The following is a 19,258-nucleotide window of genomic DNA, read 5'->3' as shown; positions in this document are numbered from 1 at the left end:
CTTGGAAAATGGCACCATAGGTCCCTTTAATTAGGCTACAGCTGCTTGCAGGAAGACACCAGTAGAGGAGAAACAGATTTTCAACCGCACGGCGGACGTACACTACGCTCTGCACGCATGCACACAACATACAGCGCATATTTTGAATGAATGAACGACTTGGAACTTTGTATGGAATCATTTTGAGATTATTGTCTCCACCTGCCGAAGGCATGGGGGAGAGTATGTTTTCCTCTCCGTCTGTCCGTGTGTCCGTCAGTCCATGCGTGCGTCCTCGCAGTTTGTTACCACCTAATCTCAGTCGCCGTTGGCCCGGTCGCTGCCAAAATGAGCACTCTCCCTGGATGCAAATTCAGAACCTCTGCCCTACATTTTTCAAATGGGCCTGTTCTAGCGCCACCTAGTGGCCGATGTTTGCAAAAAACGTGCCTGTACACTACTCTTACAGATTTTGTCGAAAAATCCTACAAATCGGTAGGCAGTATCTCGACAGTCATGTGATCGACACGGATCTGTCCGATTTTGCATATTCCATCCTGATTGGCTAAGATTGACTTCCAAAGTTTGGACAAACGCAAAGTGCATTTATCATGAAATCACACACACACGTTCCCACTAGGCCGAGGAAGAAATTTGCAAGATTTGCCGCCAGAGCAGCGCCCACTTAGGAGGCTATTTGTAGGCTTTGTGTACAATGTCGCACTCTAGAGGATCTTTAGTATTAAAACATCTTTGGTTGTCCCTTGAGCCCACTCTTCTGGTTTGCCATTACACCAATTAAAGATGTGTTACCAGGTTGACTTCCTTGCATAGCTAATTCTGTAGCTCCCCCTGTTGGTCTATTCTAGTTTACTTCTCCATTGCTTCAAGGGTCTGTAAACAGTAAATACAAGCTGGAATAGTAAGGAAAAAAAAACAACAGTTGTCAAAATGACAGACTTAAGAACCGCTTTCAGAAATACACTGTACATGTGAATTGATGAGATCAGGAGTGTTTATTAATCTCAGTGGGAAACAGGTCATTTCAACAGGCTGCTGATAAAGCCACAAAGGAACATTTTGTAATAATAAAAAAAAAAGAATGCCCATAATTTAAGGGCTGCATGTCAAAGTGTCCTTGAGCAACACACTGATGTGAACTGCTTCTGATGAGCAGGTTGGTGCCTTGCCTGGTTTTCTACACCGCTGGCATTTTGAAATTATATTTTGGAGCAACGTCCGCGTTTCGACCTTGTTGGTCTTCGTCAACGTTGCCAAAGGCTGACGTTTGACAACTGTCTCTCATAAGTCATGTTTCAATAAACGTATTCAAAAATAGGAAGCAAATTATAAAAAAATCGCATTAAGACAAAGCGAATTTAGTCTCTTTTCCATTTGGGGGTGTCATTCGAATTTGTGTAGCGCTCCCTGCCTCCTTGCCCCCACCGTTGTGCTTGGGGTCCTTGGGAAACGCCAGGTCGCAGAAGAGCGACAAAAACAAACAACACATAAACAGAGACTGAACGTGATACTGAGACAGTTTGTTATAAGTTTAGCTTGAACAAATCTTTGTTTTAAGTTCTGTCGGAGGTTGTCTTTGCACAGCAGTCTAAAGAGCTGCAGCTGAGCTGACACGTTGTGAAAACAGGAGGAATTTACACACAGAGTTCAGACGGTTTGTTTTGTGGGCTAATGCTAATACAATGTACCAGAACGTCATCATTTATTCGCATTTATTGTCCGACCAATTTCCTTTCACTAATGTGCATTTAGTTTATTCGATAAAGCCTCAAAATCCACCTCCTCCAAGCGGATAAAAGGGTTTCCATAAAAAGATTTTTGAGCAAAACCCTTAATGTGCATGAACAGGCTTTATGGAAATGCAACTACAGTATACAGTAGGCCTAATCATATCATGGTAAACCAAGAACCAGGGTTATATAGCTGTTGTAATAATGTATAATTCTGTTGCTTTTGTTTTTTGTGAAGAGAAAAAATGTCAAATAAGGAACATACATTCATTCATTCATATATCGCTGCTGCTGCTTTCATCTGCTCCACTAGTCACAGTGGTATGAGTTCTCTGGTGATGTTTCTTTGTTTTTTTGTGACCTAGTTTCTGGACGAACCCTTTCGTACAGGGGCTTCTCCCCTGTATGACTTCTCAGGTGGCTTTTAAGACCCTTCTTGTCGCTGAACCCTTTCTCACACTGGTCACAGAGATGGGGCTTCTCTCTTGTATGAGTTCTCTGGTGGACTTCGAGCTTACGCCTGCTCCTGAACTTCTTCTCGCACTGGTCACAGGGGTAGCTCTCTCCTTCATGAATCTTCTGGTGATTTCTGAGATTTCTGCTCTGGCTGAACTTTTTCCCACACTGGCGACAGACGTATGGTTTCTCCCCTGAATGGCTTCTCTGGTGTCTTTTAAGACCCGCCTTGTCGCTGAACGCTTTCTCACACTGGTCACAGCCGTAGGGCTTCTCCCCTGTAATGAATGAATGAATATTTTATTTCCGTGTCTGGACAATATTTGACCCATCCCATATGGGATTATCAGACACATCAAATACATACTGTACATGTAAACAAAAACAGAAATTCCAGTGCAAATTCCGCCAACAGCTAAATACAAAGAATACAGTATCTCACAGAAGTGAGTACACCCCTCCCATCTCTGCAAACACTCAAACGTCAGCAGAGATCTCCATATGGCCTGCACATAGCACAAAAGTCAACAACCGCTCCACAGAGTGGCTGTGCGTGTGTCTGTAGCCTTTTTCCTCAGCGTTTTGCCATAGTAAAATGTGTGTACGTAGCATCATGTTTGTCTAGTGATGTCATCATCGTGTGTCTGTAGCCTTTTTCCTCAGCGTTTTGCCATAGCAAAATGTGTGTGTGTGTGTGTGTGTGTGTGTGTGTGTGTGTGTGTGTGTGTGGCATACCCTGTATACCACCGCTCACTTCACATTGGGTGTGATTTTTTATTTAAATAAACACTCTCTCAAATCATGATACAAAGGACAAAATAAAATAAAATGTATTTCGTTCTCTACCTCACCTGTATGTCTTATCAGGTGTTTTTTAAGATCACACGAGGCAGTGAACGCTTTCTCACACTGGTAACACTGGTAGGGCTTCTCCCCAGTGTGAGTTCTCTGGTGGACGGTCAAGCTGCCCCTTTCACTGTAAGCCTTCCCGCACTCGTCACAGCGGTAGGGCTTCTCTCCTGTGTGAGTTCTCTGGTGAACTTTGAGATGCGCTTTCCTTCTGAACTGCTTTCCACACTGGTCACAGCTGTAGGGCTTTGGGTGAACTTTGAGAGAATCTCTTTGTGTGAAACCCTGGGGTTTCTTCTCTCCTCCATGAACTCTGGGTTGTTTTTGAGGAGAACTCTTCTTCACGCTGAGCTTGGCAGGAGACACACCTGAGATGGAGAAAGAGGGGAGAACAAAAAAACAAAACGTTTTGAAAGATCAATGCAAGGTGTGTGAAGCATCGCACACTTCTAGAGTCAGTTTCATGCTCCATTTAAGCAGTTAATACAGCATTAGTAGTTCTATCATGTGGGACATTTAGGCCAATTCCATCTCTGCCTTTTGACTGATTTGTCCTGCAGCTGATCGGGATTCAAATGAAACAGGAAATTATGATCTTGTAACAACCACAACCACACACACACACACACACACACACACACACACACACACACACACACACACACACACACACACACACACACACACACACACACACACACACACACACACACACACACACACACACACACACACACACACACCCCTTTAATCACAATACTTGTAGCTAAGGGTTAGGGGCTGCATCGCAATGCAAGCACATTGTCTTATAGTTGGGGCGAATCAGATACTTCCGTAACCACGAGAGCGAAGGGTTTCTCAATCGCAAGCATTTGTTTTGCATGAAAAAACATTTCTTGGGCTAAAAACAGACCCTAAAAGATTTGATGACTCATCACTAAACCATAGTTTTGTTGGCCGTTTTTAGCCCAAGGAATGTTTTTCGTGCAAAACAAATGCTTGCAATGGATTCAGAATAATTAAAACCCCTAGTTTGACCCCTCACATCCCACTTAAAGCAGATTTTTTTCATTTCTTCCTTTATAGTAAGCTATAGAGTATAGTAAGTGAATGAGACTGAAAATTACCCTAGCTGTCAAACATTTTCCCCGCCATTTTAAAAAATACACCCTGGCCACATTAGTTTAATAACCCTCCTAGACCAGTAAGACTCCCTAATCGGGAGATAAGCGACCGTTGGTCGCTTATCTCCACAAATAGGCCAAAAGTTTGTTTTACCAATTATCAAGACATACGGGCAGTTGACAGTTTGCCATGGTTACTCATTGAAGTTGAATCTCCATATATGGAGATAACCTACGCATCACACTAAGTCTGACCTCACCAGCCCATATTTGGGCATGAGCAACTTATGTCTCCATATATGGAGATATGATATACAATACACAAACGAGCCCTACAGTATAAAGGGGCAATTCTTGCCAGGAAAGAAGCATTTCTTCGACTCAGACCTTATCGCCAGGGTTGGCTTATAGCAGCTGTCGGTAGGACCATATATGGATTCTGTTAGTGTGGATCTCCTAACAGGGCATCATCGGGGATACAATCCCTTTTATGCCCATATATGGAGATCCCTAACATAATCCCTTTCATGCCCATATATGGAGATCCCTAACAGAATCCCTTTTATGCCCATATATGGAGATCCCTAACAGCATCCCTTTTATGCCCATATATGGAGATCACTAACAGCTAACAGAATCCCTTTTATGCCCATATATGGAGATCCCTAACAGAATCCCTTTTATGCCCATATATGGAGATCCCTAACAGAATCCCTTTTATGCCCATATATGGAGATCCCTAACAGAATCCCTTTTATGCCCATATATGGAGATCCCTAACAGAATCCCTTTTATGCCCAGTTGGTTGCTAGGGTAAAAAAACATGGTTGCTATGGTAAACAGTTGGTTGCTAGGGTAAACAGTTGGTTGCTAGGGTAAAACCATGGTTGCTAAGGTGGTTGCTAACGTACACTAACAGACCAGCAACAACAGACTGTTGCCACAGCAACGTACACAAAGGTTTGTTTACACATGTGGTGTGATGTCATACTGAAGATATATGACATCACACCGTACACAAACAAAGGTGTGACGTGTGACGTGACGGACGGACGGACGGACGGACGGACGGACGGCCGGTGGAGGTTTTCATAGTAAACTGCTCCCTGACGGTCGCAATGACAAATCCATTGAGAAATGGACCTTCGCTCTTGTGGTCACGGAAGTGCCATAAATGACCCAGCTATTAATCTAAAACTTTTTAAGAAGTCCTCTACTCAATTCAATTCAATTCAATTTTATTAAAGTGTCAAATCATAACAAGTTATCTCAAGACACTTTACAAAGGCTAAAGAGCCATGAGAGAGAGAGAGGAGAGACAAGGGAAAGACAGACAAGGGGCATACGCACACACATACACAGGTCCTGCATGCGTATGTACAAGAACGAACAAAGCAACTAACGAAGGCACACACAACACACACACACAGGCGCTGCATGCGCATGCGTGTGTAGGGGGGAGGGGAAGGGGAGGGAAAGGGGGATGTAAGGGTAGGGTTAAGGGTAGGACTCCACCACAGTCCTCAGCCTGAGACCACCACCACAGAGCCACACTCAGCGGCAGGGAGTGAAAGTGAAAGCACATCGTGCTGCTGCTTCTTGGTCAGCTCTAACAAGTAGAATAACAACACGTCGACGCATTTCCTCTCAAATCGGTTAACTTCAAAATAATAGCTCCCTGTAATATGATCAAGGCAACTTTCAAGTCACATGAACTGGTTTTATTTTTAAGTCTAGTTACAAGTAGTAGGAAGTAAGATGGACTAAAATAAGAAGTACATGACAGTCCAGTCCAGCGCTCTGATACCGAACCACAGTAACTGGTGTGAAAAAAAAATATATATATTTTCGACGGCTCGACTCAAACAATTGGCGTCGATTCCGGGGGCTTAAAGGACAACTTTAGTTTTTTTACAACAAGGGTTCATATTTTAGATTGTAATTAAAGAATATAAAAGATGAGTGTTAAAATTATTTCATTTTCTTCTTTCTATTGTTTTAGAGATTCTTATTTCAGTGGCTGGGGGCATGCGTACAAGTGGCTAAATATGTCATTTTACACATAATAAGCCCATTCCCAAGAAACAACGCAACCTTTCATGGTTGGATATGACTTATGGGGGCTAGAAGTGTTACTGTAAATAGCAATAAAGAAACTGCTGGCTTATTGTGTCTAAAAAGACATATTTAGCCACTTGTACGCATGCCCCCATATGTACGCATGCCCTAAATTTTAGCACGGTAAACGCGATAAAACAATAGAACAAAGCAAATGAAAACATTTTAACACTCACTTTTTCAATTACCTGTACAATCTAAAATATGAAACCTTGTTGTAAAAAAAAACAAAGTTTGTCCTTTAAAACGACTCGTTGATTAGTCGAATTTTAGAAGACAGCCCTACTGGACGGCCAGCAAATATTTTTTTACACCTCTTTGGCTTAGCAGAGAGTGTGGTGTGGCAGAGGAGGTCTCTCTGAACGTCTGCGAGTGTCAAAAGTTCCGACACGAAGAGCTGTCTCCTGTTAGCCGGGGAGCCACTGTGCCAAAATGAGAGAAGACCTGTGATGTCATGAAATAGGGGAGAGCGGGGTAAACTGAGACACTTTTTACATTTGCTCCCCTCTAGGCGAACTAAAAGATGTATCAGTAAAAATGTACACATTTCTCAGTAATTTGGGAAGTTTCCTAACAATGGAAGATATCAGAACATATACCCAGGGGGCAAAGGAAGGTGTGCTGCATTTGCCCCGACATAAAAGGTTGTCCACCAGAAATATTATCTATGACCCAGTAGGATCACAACCTATATGGACAACCCGGTCAATTTGTACGGCAAAGTTCCAATATGGCCGCCTCAATATTGGCCCCTATTAGTTTTAATGGGGGGTGAATAGGGAACAATTTTAAACTGAGGGATATTTCCACGAAACTTCACAGGTTGATCAATGGTATACATATGAACATTTTTTGTATTGCAAGTTTCCATGAAATCCAATATGGCCGCCACAATATGGCCACCATAATGTAAGGACCCAGAAAATAGGTTTTGCCTCTAACTTCTGAACCAGATGAGCTAGAAACGCAAACTTGGTGTCTATTTCATGGTGTCTGACCATGGGAGACTCAATGGAATAGCTAATTTTATTATTGGGTGTGTCTGGACCTTTATTGTGCATATTTGCAAGATGGTGGATTCCCAAAATAGAGCTTTAACATAATTTCTACCATGATTGTTGACTGCTTTTGCAAATACAAGCAATATGAATCCATTTGCTAAGATTTATGGCACAGAAGGGACTTATACCTGTATTATTCTTGAGTTTGCATGTTGTCAAAATGGCTGTAAACGAGATATTATATGTCCTGTCCGATTCTACTGTATGTAGTTGTAGCAATGACTTCAGATAAAATCAGAGACCAAAACAATGTATCTTAGAAATTATTTTTTTATTTAAAAAATTAATACAAAAAGAGAGAGATTATCTCAATGAAATGAATGCAACTGCCTTTTTGGGTCTTTCACACATAGACATGCACATGCTTTCCAACAACTTCAGCTTCAGGGAAATTATAATGAACACATGATTAAAACAGGCTGCATTATAATGCAAATAATTGCTAGTCACTATCACTGTCATGTGTACCTATCCTGCTGCATCTTGTCTCCAGTCCTTGGCAACGACACCCCAAGTAGCATGCAATTCCCTTCTTCGCACATGAAGTTCAATCACCCGAGAGAGACTTGGAGTAGAACCGCTGCTCCTTCACTTGGAAAGGAGTCAGCTTAGGTGGTTCGGGCATCTAGTACGGATGCCCCCCGAGCGCCTTCCTAGGAAGGTCCTCGATGCACGTCCCACTGGGAGGAGACCCCGTGGCAGACCTAAGACCAGATGGAAGGATTATATCTCCAGACTGGCCTGGAAACGTTGATCCTTATGTATTTTTTCCTGTAGAATCTATTTCTGCAAAGTATATTGTTGTATTGTGCATAACTAATGAAATAATTAGCATATTTCAAATATGCTAATTATCTCATTAATTATGCACAATACAAAGAAATATGTATAAAAATGGATTCTACAGGGGAAAATACATAAGAATCAACTGAGACTAGTTGGGTACACCCTTTAATCAGGTTTTTACAGCTTTCTCCCTGTCTATCATGTTGGGATAATGTGAGATAGTGTCTCACTTTACCCCGAAGCAATTGTCTCACTTTACCCCACAGCCACACTTTGGGAAAAGGGATATTTTTATCAATTCAGGGTAATCTTCAGCTAGCATCTATCACATGGATTTATAAGTTGGTAGTTCATCAACATGTATGATATAAAATGTTCTCCCTGCATCAATTTGCTTTGACACAACAGCTGATTATGTTGACAGCAAGAAAATTTACTTTTACATGCAAAAAACACATTTTTGTGAAAAAAGCATGTTTTCTACAGCACTATCAGGTCTCTCTTTTCATGACAAATGGGAAATTCAAGGGGCTTGAAAATATAATGGTCACATGACCACAAATGTGTTCCATTGCCAAGATAAATGGAGCGTCTCAGTTTACCCCGCTCTCCCCTACTCCAAATTTTATTTTTTTCTATTAATTTGGTCAATAAGGTACACAGAACGAGAGGCCTGCTCTGCCGGAAACACTGCGGAAAAAAAGTTTCCCATTGACTTCACTATACTGGAAAAAACACACCAAAAAAAGTAGCATGTGAGGGGTCAAACTAAGGGTTCTTCATGATTCTGAATCCATTGCAAGCATTTGTTTTGCATGAAAAACATTCCTTGGGCTAGATTTCAGCCTCTCAAACCTGTGAAAAGTGATGAGTCATCACTTTTCACTGTTATTTTGGTCCGTTTTCTAGCCCAAGGAATGTTTTTCATGCAAAACAAATGCTTGCAATGGATTCAGAATCATCAAGAACCCCTAGTTTGACCCCTCACATGCTACTTGAAGCATATTTTTTTGGTGTGTTTCTTTCCTGTATATTGAAGTCGATGGAGTGAATATACAAATGGCCATAACTTTTTTTCGCAGTGTCCGGCAAACAGGCCTCTCATATCATTCTGTGTACCTTAATGACCAAATGAATAGAAAAAACTAAAATAAAAAGTATGTCATGACGTCACAGGTAAAACCCTATTCTTTGAGCTTTTGGGCCTGTGGCTCCCCGGCTATGTCCAGCACCCATCTGAAAATGGCACCTTTTTGATGTCTGACTGCACTGAACGGCCAGCAAAAAGGAGCCTTCTCCTGTCCAGTGTCCAATTTGTAAAGGCTATGCACTGAACTGCATTTCAGTGTTTCAGTGTTTTTTTTTGTATGGCTTTGTTTAAATGCTTAATATATATATTATGTGCATATTAATTAGCAAATTCATCGTTTTTTTATGGTATTAATTACTAGCATTTTGTTGTGAAGGCGAATTAATCAAACCGTAAGTCTTAGATTTGCTAACTCTAACACCGGATGTTCTATATTTGCCAAAACCATATATATATATATATATATATATATATATATATATATATATATATATATATATATATATATATATATATATATAAACTCAGCACAAAAAGAAAGGAAACATATTAATAATTAATTATATCTCCCCTTTAAAAATACCAAATTGTATTGTGTTTTATATCATGTTTATATTTGATTTGTCACCTTTACAACGAGGTACAGCTTGTAAGCATTGGGCATTCGAGGCATGAGCTACACAGCCAAACGTGTGGGTAGCGCCCGTCCAAAAATTGTCAAAATGGACAGGCAAGCCTGCAATACTGTTCTTTTGGTGTTCACCTTTGTTAATTGGGGCATTGAATGATTGCACTCTCCCACAGTAATAAGGAAAGGGGGAAAAAAACACATATTGGACATTTTTACACTTTGTTAATGTTAAGCTCAGTGTCATGGAAGCCCAAAAAGAGAGTAAATGCCAGAACCTGACTTCCGTCAGATGGTGGCAGTAGTGCGTAGGCTACCGCCCTACTTTACCATCTGAGATCTCTCTGTGGGAGTTGATAACGCTCGTAAAGCCCCGGGCCGGACCAATCAGCGGCAGCTACGGGAGGGCTCTGAGCGGCTCTGAACCAATAGAGTCTGATTGCAGACCACGTGGAAACCCAGGAGGCGGATGAGTGGTTGGAGTTGGCAATCCCAGACTGTGATTGAGAGACGGCCCCATCCAATCACCTGCTAAAGAATTTCAAAAAATGGGCCGCCCCTTACATCGAGTCTGCCGGAGGGATCCCAGATGAAGGTAGAAGAGCGATATGCAGCGCAGCCAGGCATACGCACTGCTGCCATCATCGGGCACAGTCAGGTTAAGCAGCATTGCAAGCCACTTTGGCTAAATTCTGGCCGGTGCTACCCAGACGTTTGGATGCTGTTGGCCAATGGGGACTGACGTCGCTACACGGCGGCTATCTTACCTCAGTCAGCTGTTCCACGCATAACATTAATGTCTATAGTGCATGCGCTATTGAAATTACCATGGCTTCCTCAATTTTCAACCAATTTTCCGACAGTTTGGTTTGTTATAAATGTGAGAGATGTAGTTATTTTACTGCATACTTACTGCATCATTATAACCATGTATTTCACAGGAAAATAACATAACACAAATATATATATACATATATATATATATATATATGACACATTTAATAATTGCATTAATTGTATTAGCACTATTTATATTATTTTATAATATAGAACATTAAAATATATGTATTTGATATATAAAACTTTGTGTCATGGCCAATAGCATGTGTTCTCCTCCCCCCACCCCCCTCTGCTCAGCGCAGAGAACGCTGCTGCGTCATGATGTCAACACATTCGGTGCGCCGCTCTCTGCACTCTGATTGGTTAGGGAAATTCTACACTTCCTCCAACAGTGATCATAACGCGATGGCCCAGGCTTCTTTTTTTTTTGATCGCCAAAAGAAGCCTGGGTTTCCGAGGCTATTCACAACTTAAGTTGTGTTGAAATGAAAGAGTAATTCTGCCTCTCCCTATGCTCTATGCTACCACCAACCTCCCCCTAGTGGCGAAAAAAGAGACTTCTGGGGACTGTTCTCACTCACGAGGAGCTCATTCGGCTGGTAATTCTTGCAGGGGGCGTGTCCGGCCCCGCCCCCTAGGCTTACGTCACGGCTAGGCAGAGGGGTTGGAGAGTGGGAGACCTCTTGTGTCCATTATAAGCCTGTGCTTGTGTCAAGCGTGTCTCTGCCGAAAGCATAGTGGTAGTGTGACGTGTAAATAAATAAAAATAAACACTTCTTTGTTATATTTTCCCCATTTGTCTGTCATTCAATAGTGGCGTTTCCATAAAGCCACTTTTTACGCATTAACGGCTTATTCGCAAAATGTTTTTATGGAAACACTTCAAAATGCGAATAAACTTTCATTATCCGCAAAAGAAGTTATCCGCTTGGAGTAGGAGGAATTTGAGTCTTTATCGAATAAACTAAATGCGCATAAGTGAATGGAAACGGGTCAGACAATAAATGCGAATAGATTATAACGTTCTAGGTCCATTTCCTCTGCCGCTTTACGTCCATGGTATAGCGTTAGCCCACAAAACAAACCGGTTGTTTGTTACACACAGAGTGACACGGACCGTGTGTAAATTCCTCCCGTTTTCACCTCCCGCAGTCATCGGTGGCAAACCATTCCTCATCACACGGTGTTGCGTGCCTGAAGTGCCCAATCTACAAGCTCACAGCAGCTCGCATCCACGTCTCCGCGCCGCGCTGTGAGCTTGCAGATCGGCCACCTGACCTTCCAGAGGACGCTGAAACTTGGAGGATGAGCACTGTGCAGCGACGCGACCGCGGTTTTCCCGGTAAACCGGTAGCTTTATGTATTGAGAGGAACTCCTGCCAATTTCGTAAGAGACTCGTCGCCAATTGTAATATATTTAAAATTTATTTGGGGCCATGATGATGACTGATAACCCCTTCTTCCCACTACTAGACAGCGACCGAGTCACAGCAGTCAGACGTGCAGACGGTGCAGTGCTCAGGTTCGGTCTGAAAAAAAATCAGCCAGATCAACTCTTGCAACCGTCGCTAATTCGAATGAGATGACACCCGCAAATGGAAACATGCTAAATTCGCTTTGTCTTAATGCGTATTTCTGATAATTCGCTTCCCTAATTCGAATAAGTTTATTGAAACATGGCTAATGTTAAATGTGCGTCTCCTCAGAAAACACAGTGGCGACGTATAAATACAAAAATAAACACTTCTTTTGGCATAGGCTATGTTCCCCCTTTTTCTGCATAAGCCTACTACGTTTTATTTGTCTGTGATTTAAATGCGCGTCTCCGCAGAATGCACAGTGGAAGTGGGCGATGTGTAAATAAAAAGATATTCGCCTAAAAATGAGGGGGTGATATCTCCCTGTAGCCACAGGAGAAAGGAGAAGAAAGGAGAGAGAGGAGAACGGACGGGGAAACAAATAAAACAATGGAAACTACATCCTCAAGTGATGATGACCTCTGACCTGGTCGCGGTTGTTAGCCTATTAAATAATAAAAAGAAGAATAGAAGTCTTCACCGGCACACACAACCCATCACACCACAGAAGAGACGACACACGTTCACCGTTCCCCCTCCACTCCCCCACAGACAGGCAGCTCGCAGCAGCGGTGGTATAAAGTAACTAGAAGTACATTTACTTGAGTAGCCTGTAATTGTAGGTATTTGTACTTGATCCAATTCCCAGTACTTTCCTTCTACTCCACTACATTTCGGATCCTATTGTATTTAATACCCAGCGATGTATTTTAAAACAGTCTTTTTACAGATATAAATTAACAATAAAACATACATAAACCATGTTTTTACAAGTAGCATTCGAGTACTTTTTCGGTGGGTAGCCGTGACGTAGGCCTAGGGTGCCTAGGGGGCGGGGCCGGAGACGCCCCCTGCAAGAATCATCAGCCGAATGAGCTCCTCGCTTCTCACTCACCTCTCCTTTCTCTTAGCCAGCTAATGAATACAGACACACGGGCGCCTACACATTCACGCCCACAACAGGCCTTGCAAAGCTGGTGTCATACTGGGATGCCCCTCCCCCAGCAGCCATTTTGAGAAGGTCGGGGGATATATACTAGCTATAGTAGCAGGGCTTGACATTAACTTTCTGAGGCACAGCGTCATCTGGACAGTCTTTTTGATTATTTTTTCCCTCTTTTTTTGGACAAATAAATAAGACCCCCTTGGCCCCCTCCACTCCACAGTCCATAGTCTGCATACAGCACAAAGCTTCTAGGAGCATCACAGAAAACGTTAAACCAAAAGCCACAGCTATAGAAGCAGGGCTTAACATTAACTTTTTGAGGCAGAGTGTCCTCTGGACAAGTACATTTCCTTTTCACTTGTCCAGGCACAAAAGTCACTTTGTTAATTTGCCATTTCACAGTCTTTTTGTTTTATTTCTTTGGACTAGGGGTGCTACGGTTCACGGTATAAAACCGAACCGTACGGTACGCCCTGCACGGTTCAATACGCCTTTATGAACCGCGGATTTCCGGTTTTGCAATTAATTAATTTCTTACAGCTGGACAGACACTGTGCTTCGTGCAAAAGACAATCTCCACTAAACCCCGCTCCGCGAGTAAACACGCACTAATGTCAAATCACCGTAGCCCTCACCCCCACCTACTCTGTAACAAGTGCCGACATTCACACTCGAAGCAGAGCAGTTGAGTCCTCACAGAGATGGAAAAACGAAACGAAGCAAGTCTTGCTAATCGCTAGGCTGTGCGGAGCGCACGCATTTTAGTTGTTGAGAACAAGTCCAGGAGAAATCTGCTTCTTGTTGTTAGTCCCATATATCATTACAGACTGTTTTTAGACTGGCCATAGCAGGCAGCGTTAGCAAGCAACAAAGCCAAACGTAGCGTAGCCCCCAGCAAGAGTGTCAGACACCCGCTAGTCTCAGTGACTGACTGCACACTGCACAGTGGAAGAACAACGTGTGTTGCCATGTCTGATTATTATAAGCCACGTTGAGCTTGTTTTTACGTAAAGTTGCTTGTAGGCTAAATAATGATGGATGCGGTGGTGAGCTTGTAGATTGGCTCGGCCACTTTCAAATAGCCGACGAATATAGGTTTAAAGACCTCACGTGGCCTATATTCACTTATTTAAGCCTTGTTTTCATAGACCTGGTTGCTTATTCCCCTCGCAAAATTTGGCAACACAGTGAACACACCCGTCTATTTTGGTTATAATAATGAAAACTTACAGAGGCTATTTGCTCAAGCTTGTAGCCTACTATAGTATCTCTTGTTGTGTGCAAAACAATTTGTTCATAAATAAAGCACTTTGTAATTGAAGACGACGGCCAATATTGATGATAATGATAATAGAAAAGAAAATCTTTTTCCCACTTTTTATTTGTATTTTATATTATTATTTTTAACCCACGTTAAGGCTAAGAGGCACTGTCATAATTCAATTTGCTTAGAAGCAAAATAAAAATAGATTTTTGGAAAGTCAAACTTTTCTTTTTTTTTTTTTTTATGCAAAACACATACCGAACCGTACCGAAACCGTGACGGTTTGTGGCTTTTGGTTTCACTTTTTCGGTGATGCTCCTAGCGGCTTTGTGCTGTATGCAGACTATGGACTGTGGAGTGGAGGGAGCCAAGGGGGTCTTATTTATTTAAAAAAAAAAGAATAAAAAAGACAATGGCAAATTGACCAGTTACTTTTGTGCCTGGACAAGTGAATGGGGAATGTACTTGTCCAGATGACACTGTGCCTCAAAAAGTTAATGTCAATCCCTGCTACAATAGCTAATGGCCGGGTTCCCCAAAGCGCAGTCGTACAACCCGTCGTAGGACACTCCGGTACGACAACGAAGCTGTTTCCCAAACGCGCCTCTCTCAAAACAGGCTACGCTTGCCCTTAGGCTGGCCAGAGCCTTGTATTATAGAGTTCTGCCAACTCTGCCCCCATGTGAACGGAGTTGATGCAACTCTGCACCGACTCTCCTTGAATGGCTCTGGGTCCTGATTGATCCCCACAACCAGCTGCGCTCGCAAATGAATTTCAGCTGTTGTGTGATTGTAGCCTACTCGCCCCGCGAGAAAGAAGTAGAAAACAATGCTGAAAATTAACAAACTTGTTGGTAGGCTAACTGACCACATAGACCCCTTGTTTTTATTTTAAACTCTACTTGGAAGATTTAACGGCTGCACAAAATAGCCTAGTTGTTTTAATTTAATAACTACGACTTAACTGTTCTTCTAAATCATCCTTAATATTTATATAAGCTACTATGAGACTATATTATAGAGCTTTGATTTTCAAAGTGGGTCCGGGGACCCCAAGAGGTCCTTGACATGTGGCGATGCACTTAAACGGGAGTCGAACCCGAGGTTTTGACTCATCAGTCTAACATACAGTCCGCTAAGCCAACAGCGTTGGCAACAAGGTTGAAGTAGGAACCAAATGAACCCTCATCATGGGTGTAACTCAGCGAGTGTACTGTTCAATTAAATGGTCCCAGTTGTACATGCACGTAGCAGGCTACATACCCAAGATGAGGGTCCTAACTTCCTAACTAAATACAACAGCCCTGCCAATAAAATTCAGCGCTCGATTGTCGCGATGGCTTGTGTGTTGGACTGACAAGTGGAAACTCCGGGTTCTATCCCCGCTTCCGTGCAGTATTATATATCATTTAGCTGGGGACCACTTTGAGAATGAATGGGGAGCTCTTCATTTTTATGTAAGTATTTGTGTTGTGGTGCACTCTCTCAAGCAACCCAACAGACGCATAACATAACAAATATAGTTCATCTTTTTTTTTCTTCTTTTTTTCCCCTCATTACTTATTTTTATAGCAGGTGTGTAGCCTAAGCTAGCTACTCTGCCATCCACTTGACTTAGATCGATTTTTTATATACTTTTATAGTTATACTTAGTGATCAGCTTCACTACAAAGGGTTTAAGGGCGCCCCAGGTCACCTTTAAAAAAAACCTTCGTAAGACAGGTCTGCGTGATTGACAGGAGCCTTCACAGGTTCTTCTACGATCGTCCTGGAGACCTTACGATGGGTTTTCTGAAGTCATTCCTAAGGTGTGCTCACCCATCGTAGCAGCCCATTTGGTTCCATTGTACACTCTCGACCGGTTTCCTGAAAGCCGTCGTAGCCTTGATTGACAGGAGCCTTCATAACAGTTTTGCTGCTACGATGGGTCTTACGACCATCCTAAAGCTTAAGATCGCTTTGGGAAACCCGGCCAATACATATATCCCCCGATCCTCTCAAAATGGCTGCCGGGGGAGGGGCATCCTAGTATGACACCAGCCTTGCAAGGCCTATTGAAACAGCGGCCCCCCTTCGGGTAAGGGAGAACGGTGCACTGCAAGCCAGCCCATAGAAAGTCATTGCAATTCAACTGTGGTTAGCCTAATATTAAAATAATCCTAGATGACCTGAAGACTGTATTGATTTAAATAAAAATATGTTTTCAAACGTATGGCCTGACCCTGCCAACATATCTTCTTGTTTGCTAAATACATGATTTGTGTTGAGTTTAATTTGCCACTTGAATGGACTACCCATCAAACATATAATTTGCCAAATGTCTGTCTGTCTGAGTGTCTGTCTGAGTGAGTGTCTGTCACAGCGTTTCTCCTCAGTGGCTGGAGCAATTGATCTGAAATCGCATCACCATTAGCATATGAACACACCTAACATAACTGTGAATCCCGTTTGTCACTTTCACAAATAGTATGCCATATATTAGCATTTTTATGGTGTATCTACTATCTATTCTGCATCTAGCATGAGGCTTATCTATTCTGCATCTAGCATGAGGCAACATGTTTAACCAGCTGTGTGTGTGTGTGTGTGTGTGTGCGTGCCTGCGTGCGTGCGTGCAGACGGGGGGGTTGTCTGGCCCTGTTACAGATGTTGTCCAAAAATCATGCAGATCGGTACACAGTATCTCTGTAGCCATTAAACTTAACGGGTATTTCTTACATTGATGCTCCTACATATTATCATGTAAGCACCAGTTAAAGTTACTTTCCATCCCTCATATACTGTGTGCACAGTGCACACCCCATAACCCACACACTGCACATCATTTCAGAGCTCATATCTTTGAACGGGTAAGGGCTGGTAATGTTAACAGAGAAGAGGGGAAACGGCAGACACAGAACCTGTCGCTTTTCAGTGACATCACTGTCTTTACTGCTGTGCGTTTATGAGCGCAGAGTTTGAAGATCCCGACTTTTTCAACTACAGAGTGAATTCTCCAGGTTAGTATTAATCCAAAAATAACCTGCAAGACTCCGTTTGGAAGAGGCAAGATGCGATAATTTTACAAAAAATAAACAGCCTACTTATACATTCATCTGGGTATTGAAAACCTCCAGGGATACGTCCATGACGTGTGTACTATGCGACCACTTAAGCCCTTTGCACACAGGACAGTTGAGTTTTTTTTCGTTTGCTGCATGAATAAAACGCATTGGATTTGGTGTGCAATGCTGTGCGGAATCGGCGCTGCGGATCCCAAAAGGAGACATAAAAGGAGTGATGAGTTTTTTTACCGCATGCGACAAGACGCACAAATCGAACTGGGTTCGATCGAGAGAAAAAAAAGCATGGCCGCAGCCACTCGTCGCACGGCTAATTCGGAACCGGTGTGCATGAGGTTGTAGAGAATCATTATTTTCTTGACAAAAAAAATCAAATTGTCCGTTTTATCCATGTGGATAAACGCGCCTGAGTGCAAAGACCTTCAAACTTAAGATTTCTAATGCTAGCACTTTTGACTCACTGATGAGGTATATTAAAGTATATTGTAGGTAGTGTATCAAGATGACAGATATGCTACTTTAAAAAGGCCAAATTAAACACATGGGACACTTTATTAGAACACAAAAAAAAATGCTACGGCCTCAGTAGTTAACCACTGAACTTATATTTCACGAAGCCCCTCATTGGGATTGCATTGGAAGCTGAAGTTCTCTGTTCTACCTTACCCGAAGTGGGGCCGCTATCACAATAGGGGGCGTGAATGTGTAGGCGCCTGCGTGTCTCTATACTATACACAAAAAGATTAGTTTGTCACAAAAGCGTTATTGGTCTCAGGAAAACCTATTAAATAATTGAAAATCATACAATAAGTAGCCGTGACACAACTATGCTGCATGATTAAACCGTTTCTTGAAAATAAAAGTTGCAATTTCAATATGTCCAAGCAGCCTGAATCATAGCCACGTTAATAAGGTTTGTAACAAACCAAACCGTTTGTTGATACGTCAAGATTCCAGGGAGCTAAGAGTATTTTGGTTCGGACTTTACATCCACTACAAAAGAGTAGTTGACTGTGGCAAGATGGCCGCTGGTTAGCTACGCCGCCGACTCACACCTCGCAGTAGCCCTGAATACAGGACTCGTCCTGTATTCAGGGCTAACCTCGCAGCAACAGCGGGAAACAGAAAAAGGCGACAGAAAACAAAACATGCACAACACAATAACACACAGACCCAAGAAAAGATGGATCGGCTGAAATGATTGCAGTGAAGATAGGCTTAGTTACTAAATGATTACCGTAAACGTATTAAAAACAACACATACCTATTCTGTGTAACTTGATCACTGGTTCCAACCTGGTGGTCTGCATCATTGCTGCAGTAGGCCTACAACTCTGTTCTTTAGCCTTTTTAGGGGGAGAGCCGAGCTCGACGTCTGCAGAAGCTTGCTCACTGCTTTTGCTCTCGTTTTCAATAGTGATGCTGTCCGTGTAGAGGACTGACTCCTCTTCATCGATGTCTTCCTCATATGCATCTGCATACTCTTTGGCTGGGCAGAAGTCCTTGCTGCTGTGATTCTGCATCCATTCTGTGGATCCCTCGGCCAGGTTAGTGGAATCCCAGTCCATCAGTGGAGCAGGAACACCATAAGAATCAATTTTTTCAGCAATGGGTTGTTAAAAAGTCCGCTACTCTGACACCATGTATTATTTAAACCTTTTGTGGTGGTAAACTGTTATGTTATTGACAAACACAAGACGTGAAACCGTCACCGTCTCCAGCATGAA

General features: G+C 42.5%; 1 protein-coding gene across 1 annotated transcript; it reads right to left on the bottom strand.

Annotated features, from left to right (window-relative positions):
* Positions 1 to 1,116: 1,116 nt before the first annotated feature.
* LOC308302765 (uncharacterized protein) lies at positions 1,117 to 19,229 on the bottom strand. The gene is made up of 3 exons (XM_080747055.1): positions 18,796 to 19,229; positions 3,038 to 3,403; positions 1,117 to 2,464 (listed from the first exon to the last, which is right to left on the bottom strand). The coding sequence occupies exons 1-3, from the start codon at positions 19,097 to 19,099 to the stop codon at positions 2,040 to 2,042; spliced, it is 1,095 nt and encodes a 364-aa protein (XP_080603181.1). The 5' UTR covers positions 19,100 to 19,229; the 3' UTR covers positions 1,117 to 2,039.
* Between the last annotated feature and the right edge of the window lie 29 nt (positions 19,230 to 19,258).

This window comes from Nannobrachium achirus (genome assembly GCF_963921795.1).
Source record: "Nannobrachium achirus genome assembly, chromosome: 18".
NCBI classification, from domain to species: domain Eukaryota; kingdom Metazoa; phylum Chordata; class Actinopteri; order Myctophiformes; family Myctophidae; genus Nannobrachium; species Nannobrachium achirus.
The sequence above is the reverse complement of the archived record's forward strand: the minus strand, read 5'-3'. Positions and strand labels throughout refer to the sequence as shown.

What these genes read in the sequence shown, in the direction of transcription:
- LOC308302765 (XM_080747055.1), bottom strand. Translation starts at nt 19,099, where the DNA reads ATGGACTGGGATTCCACTAACCTGGCCGAGGGATCCACAGAATGGATG. An exon ending in GATCAAGTTACACAGAATAG is followed by an intron (nt 3,404 to 18,795) that starts GTATGTGTTGTT and finishes TCTCCATCTCAG; the next exon opens with GTGTGTCTCCTGCCAAGCTC. An exon ending in ACACCTGATAAGACATACAG is followed by an intron (nt 2,465 to 3,037) that starts GTGAGGTAGAGA and finishes CATTCATTACAG; the next exon opens with GGGAGAAGCCCTACGGCTGT.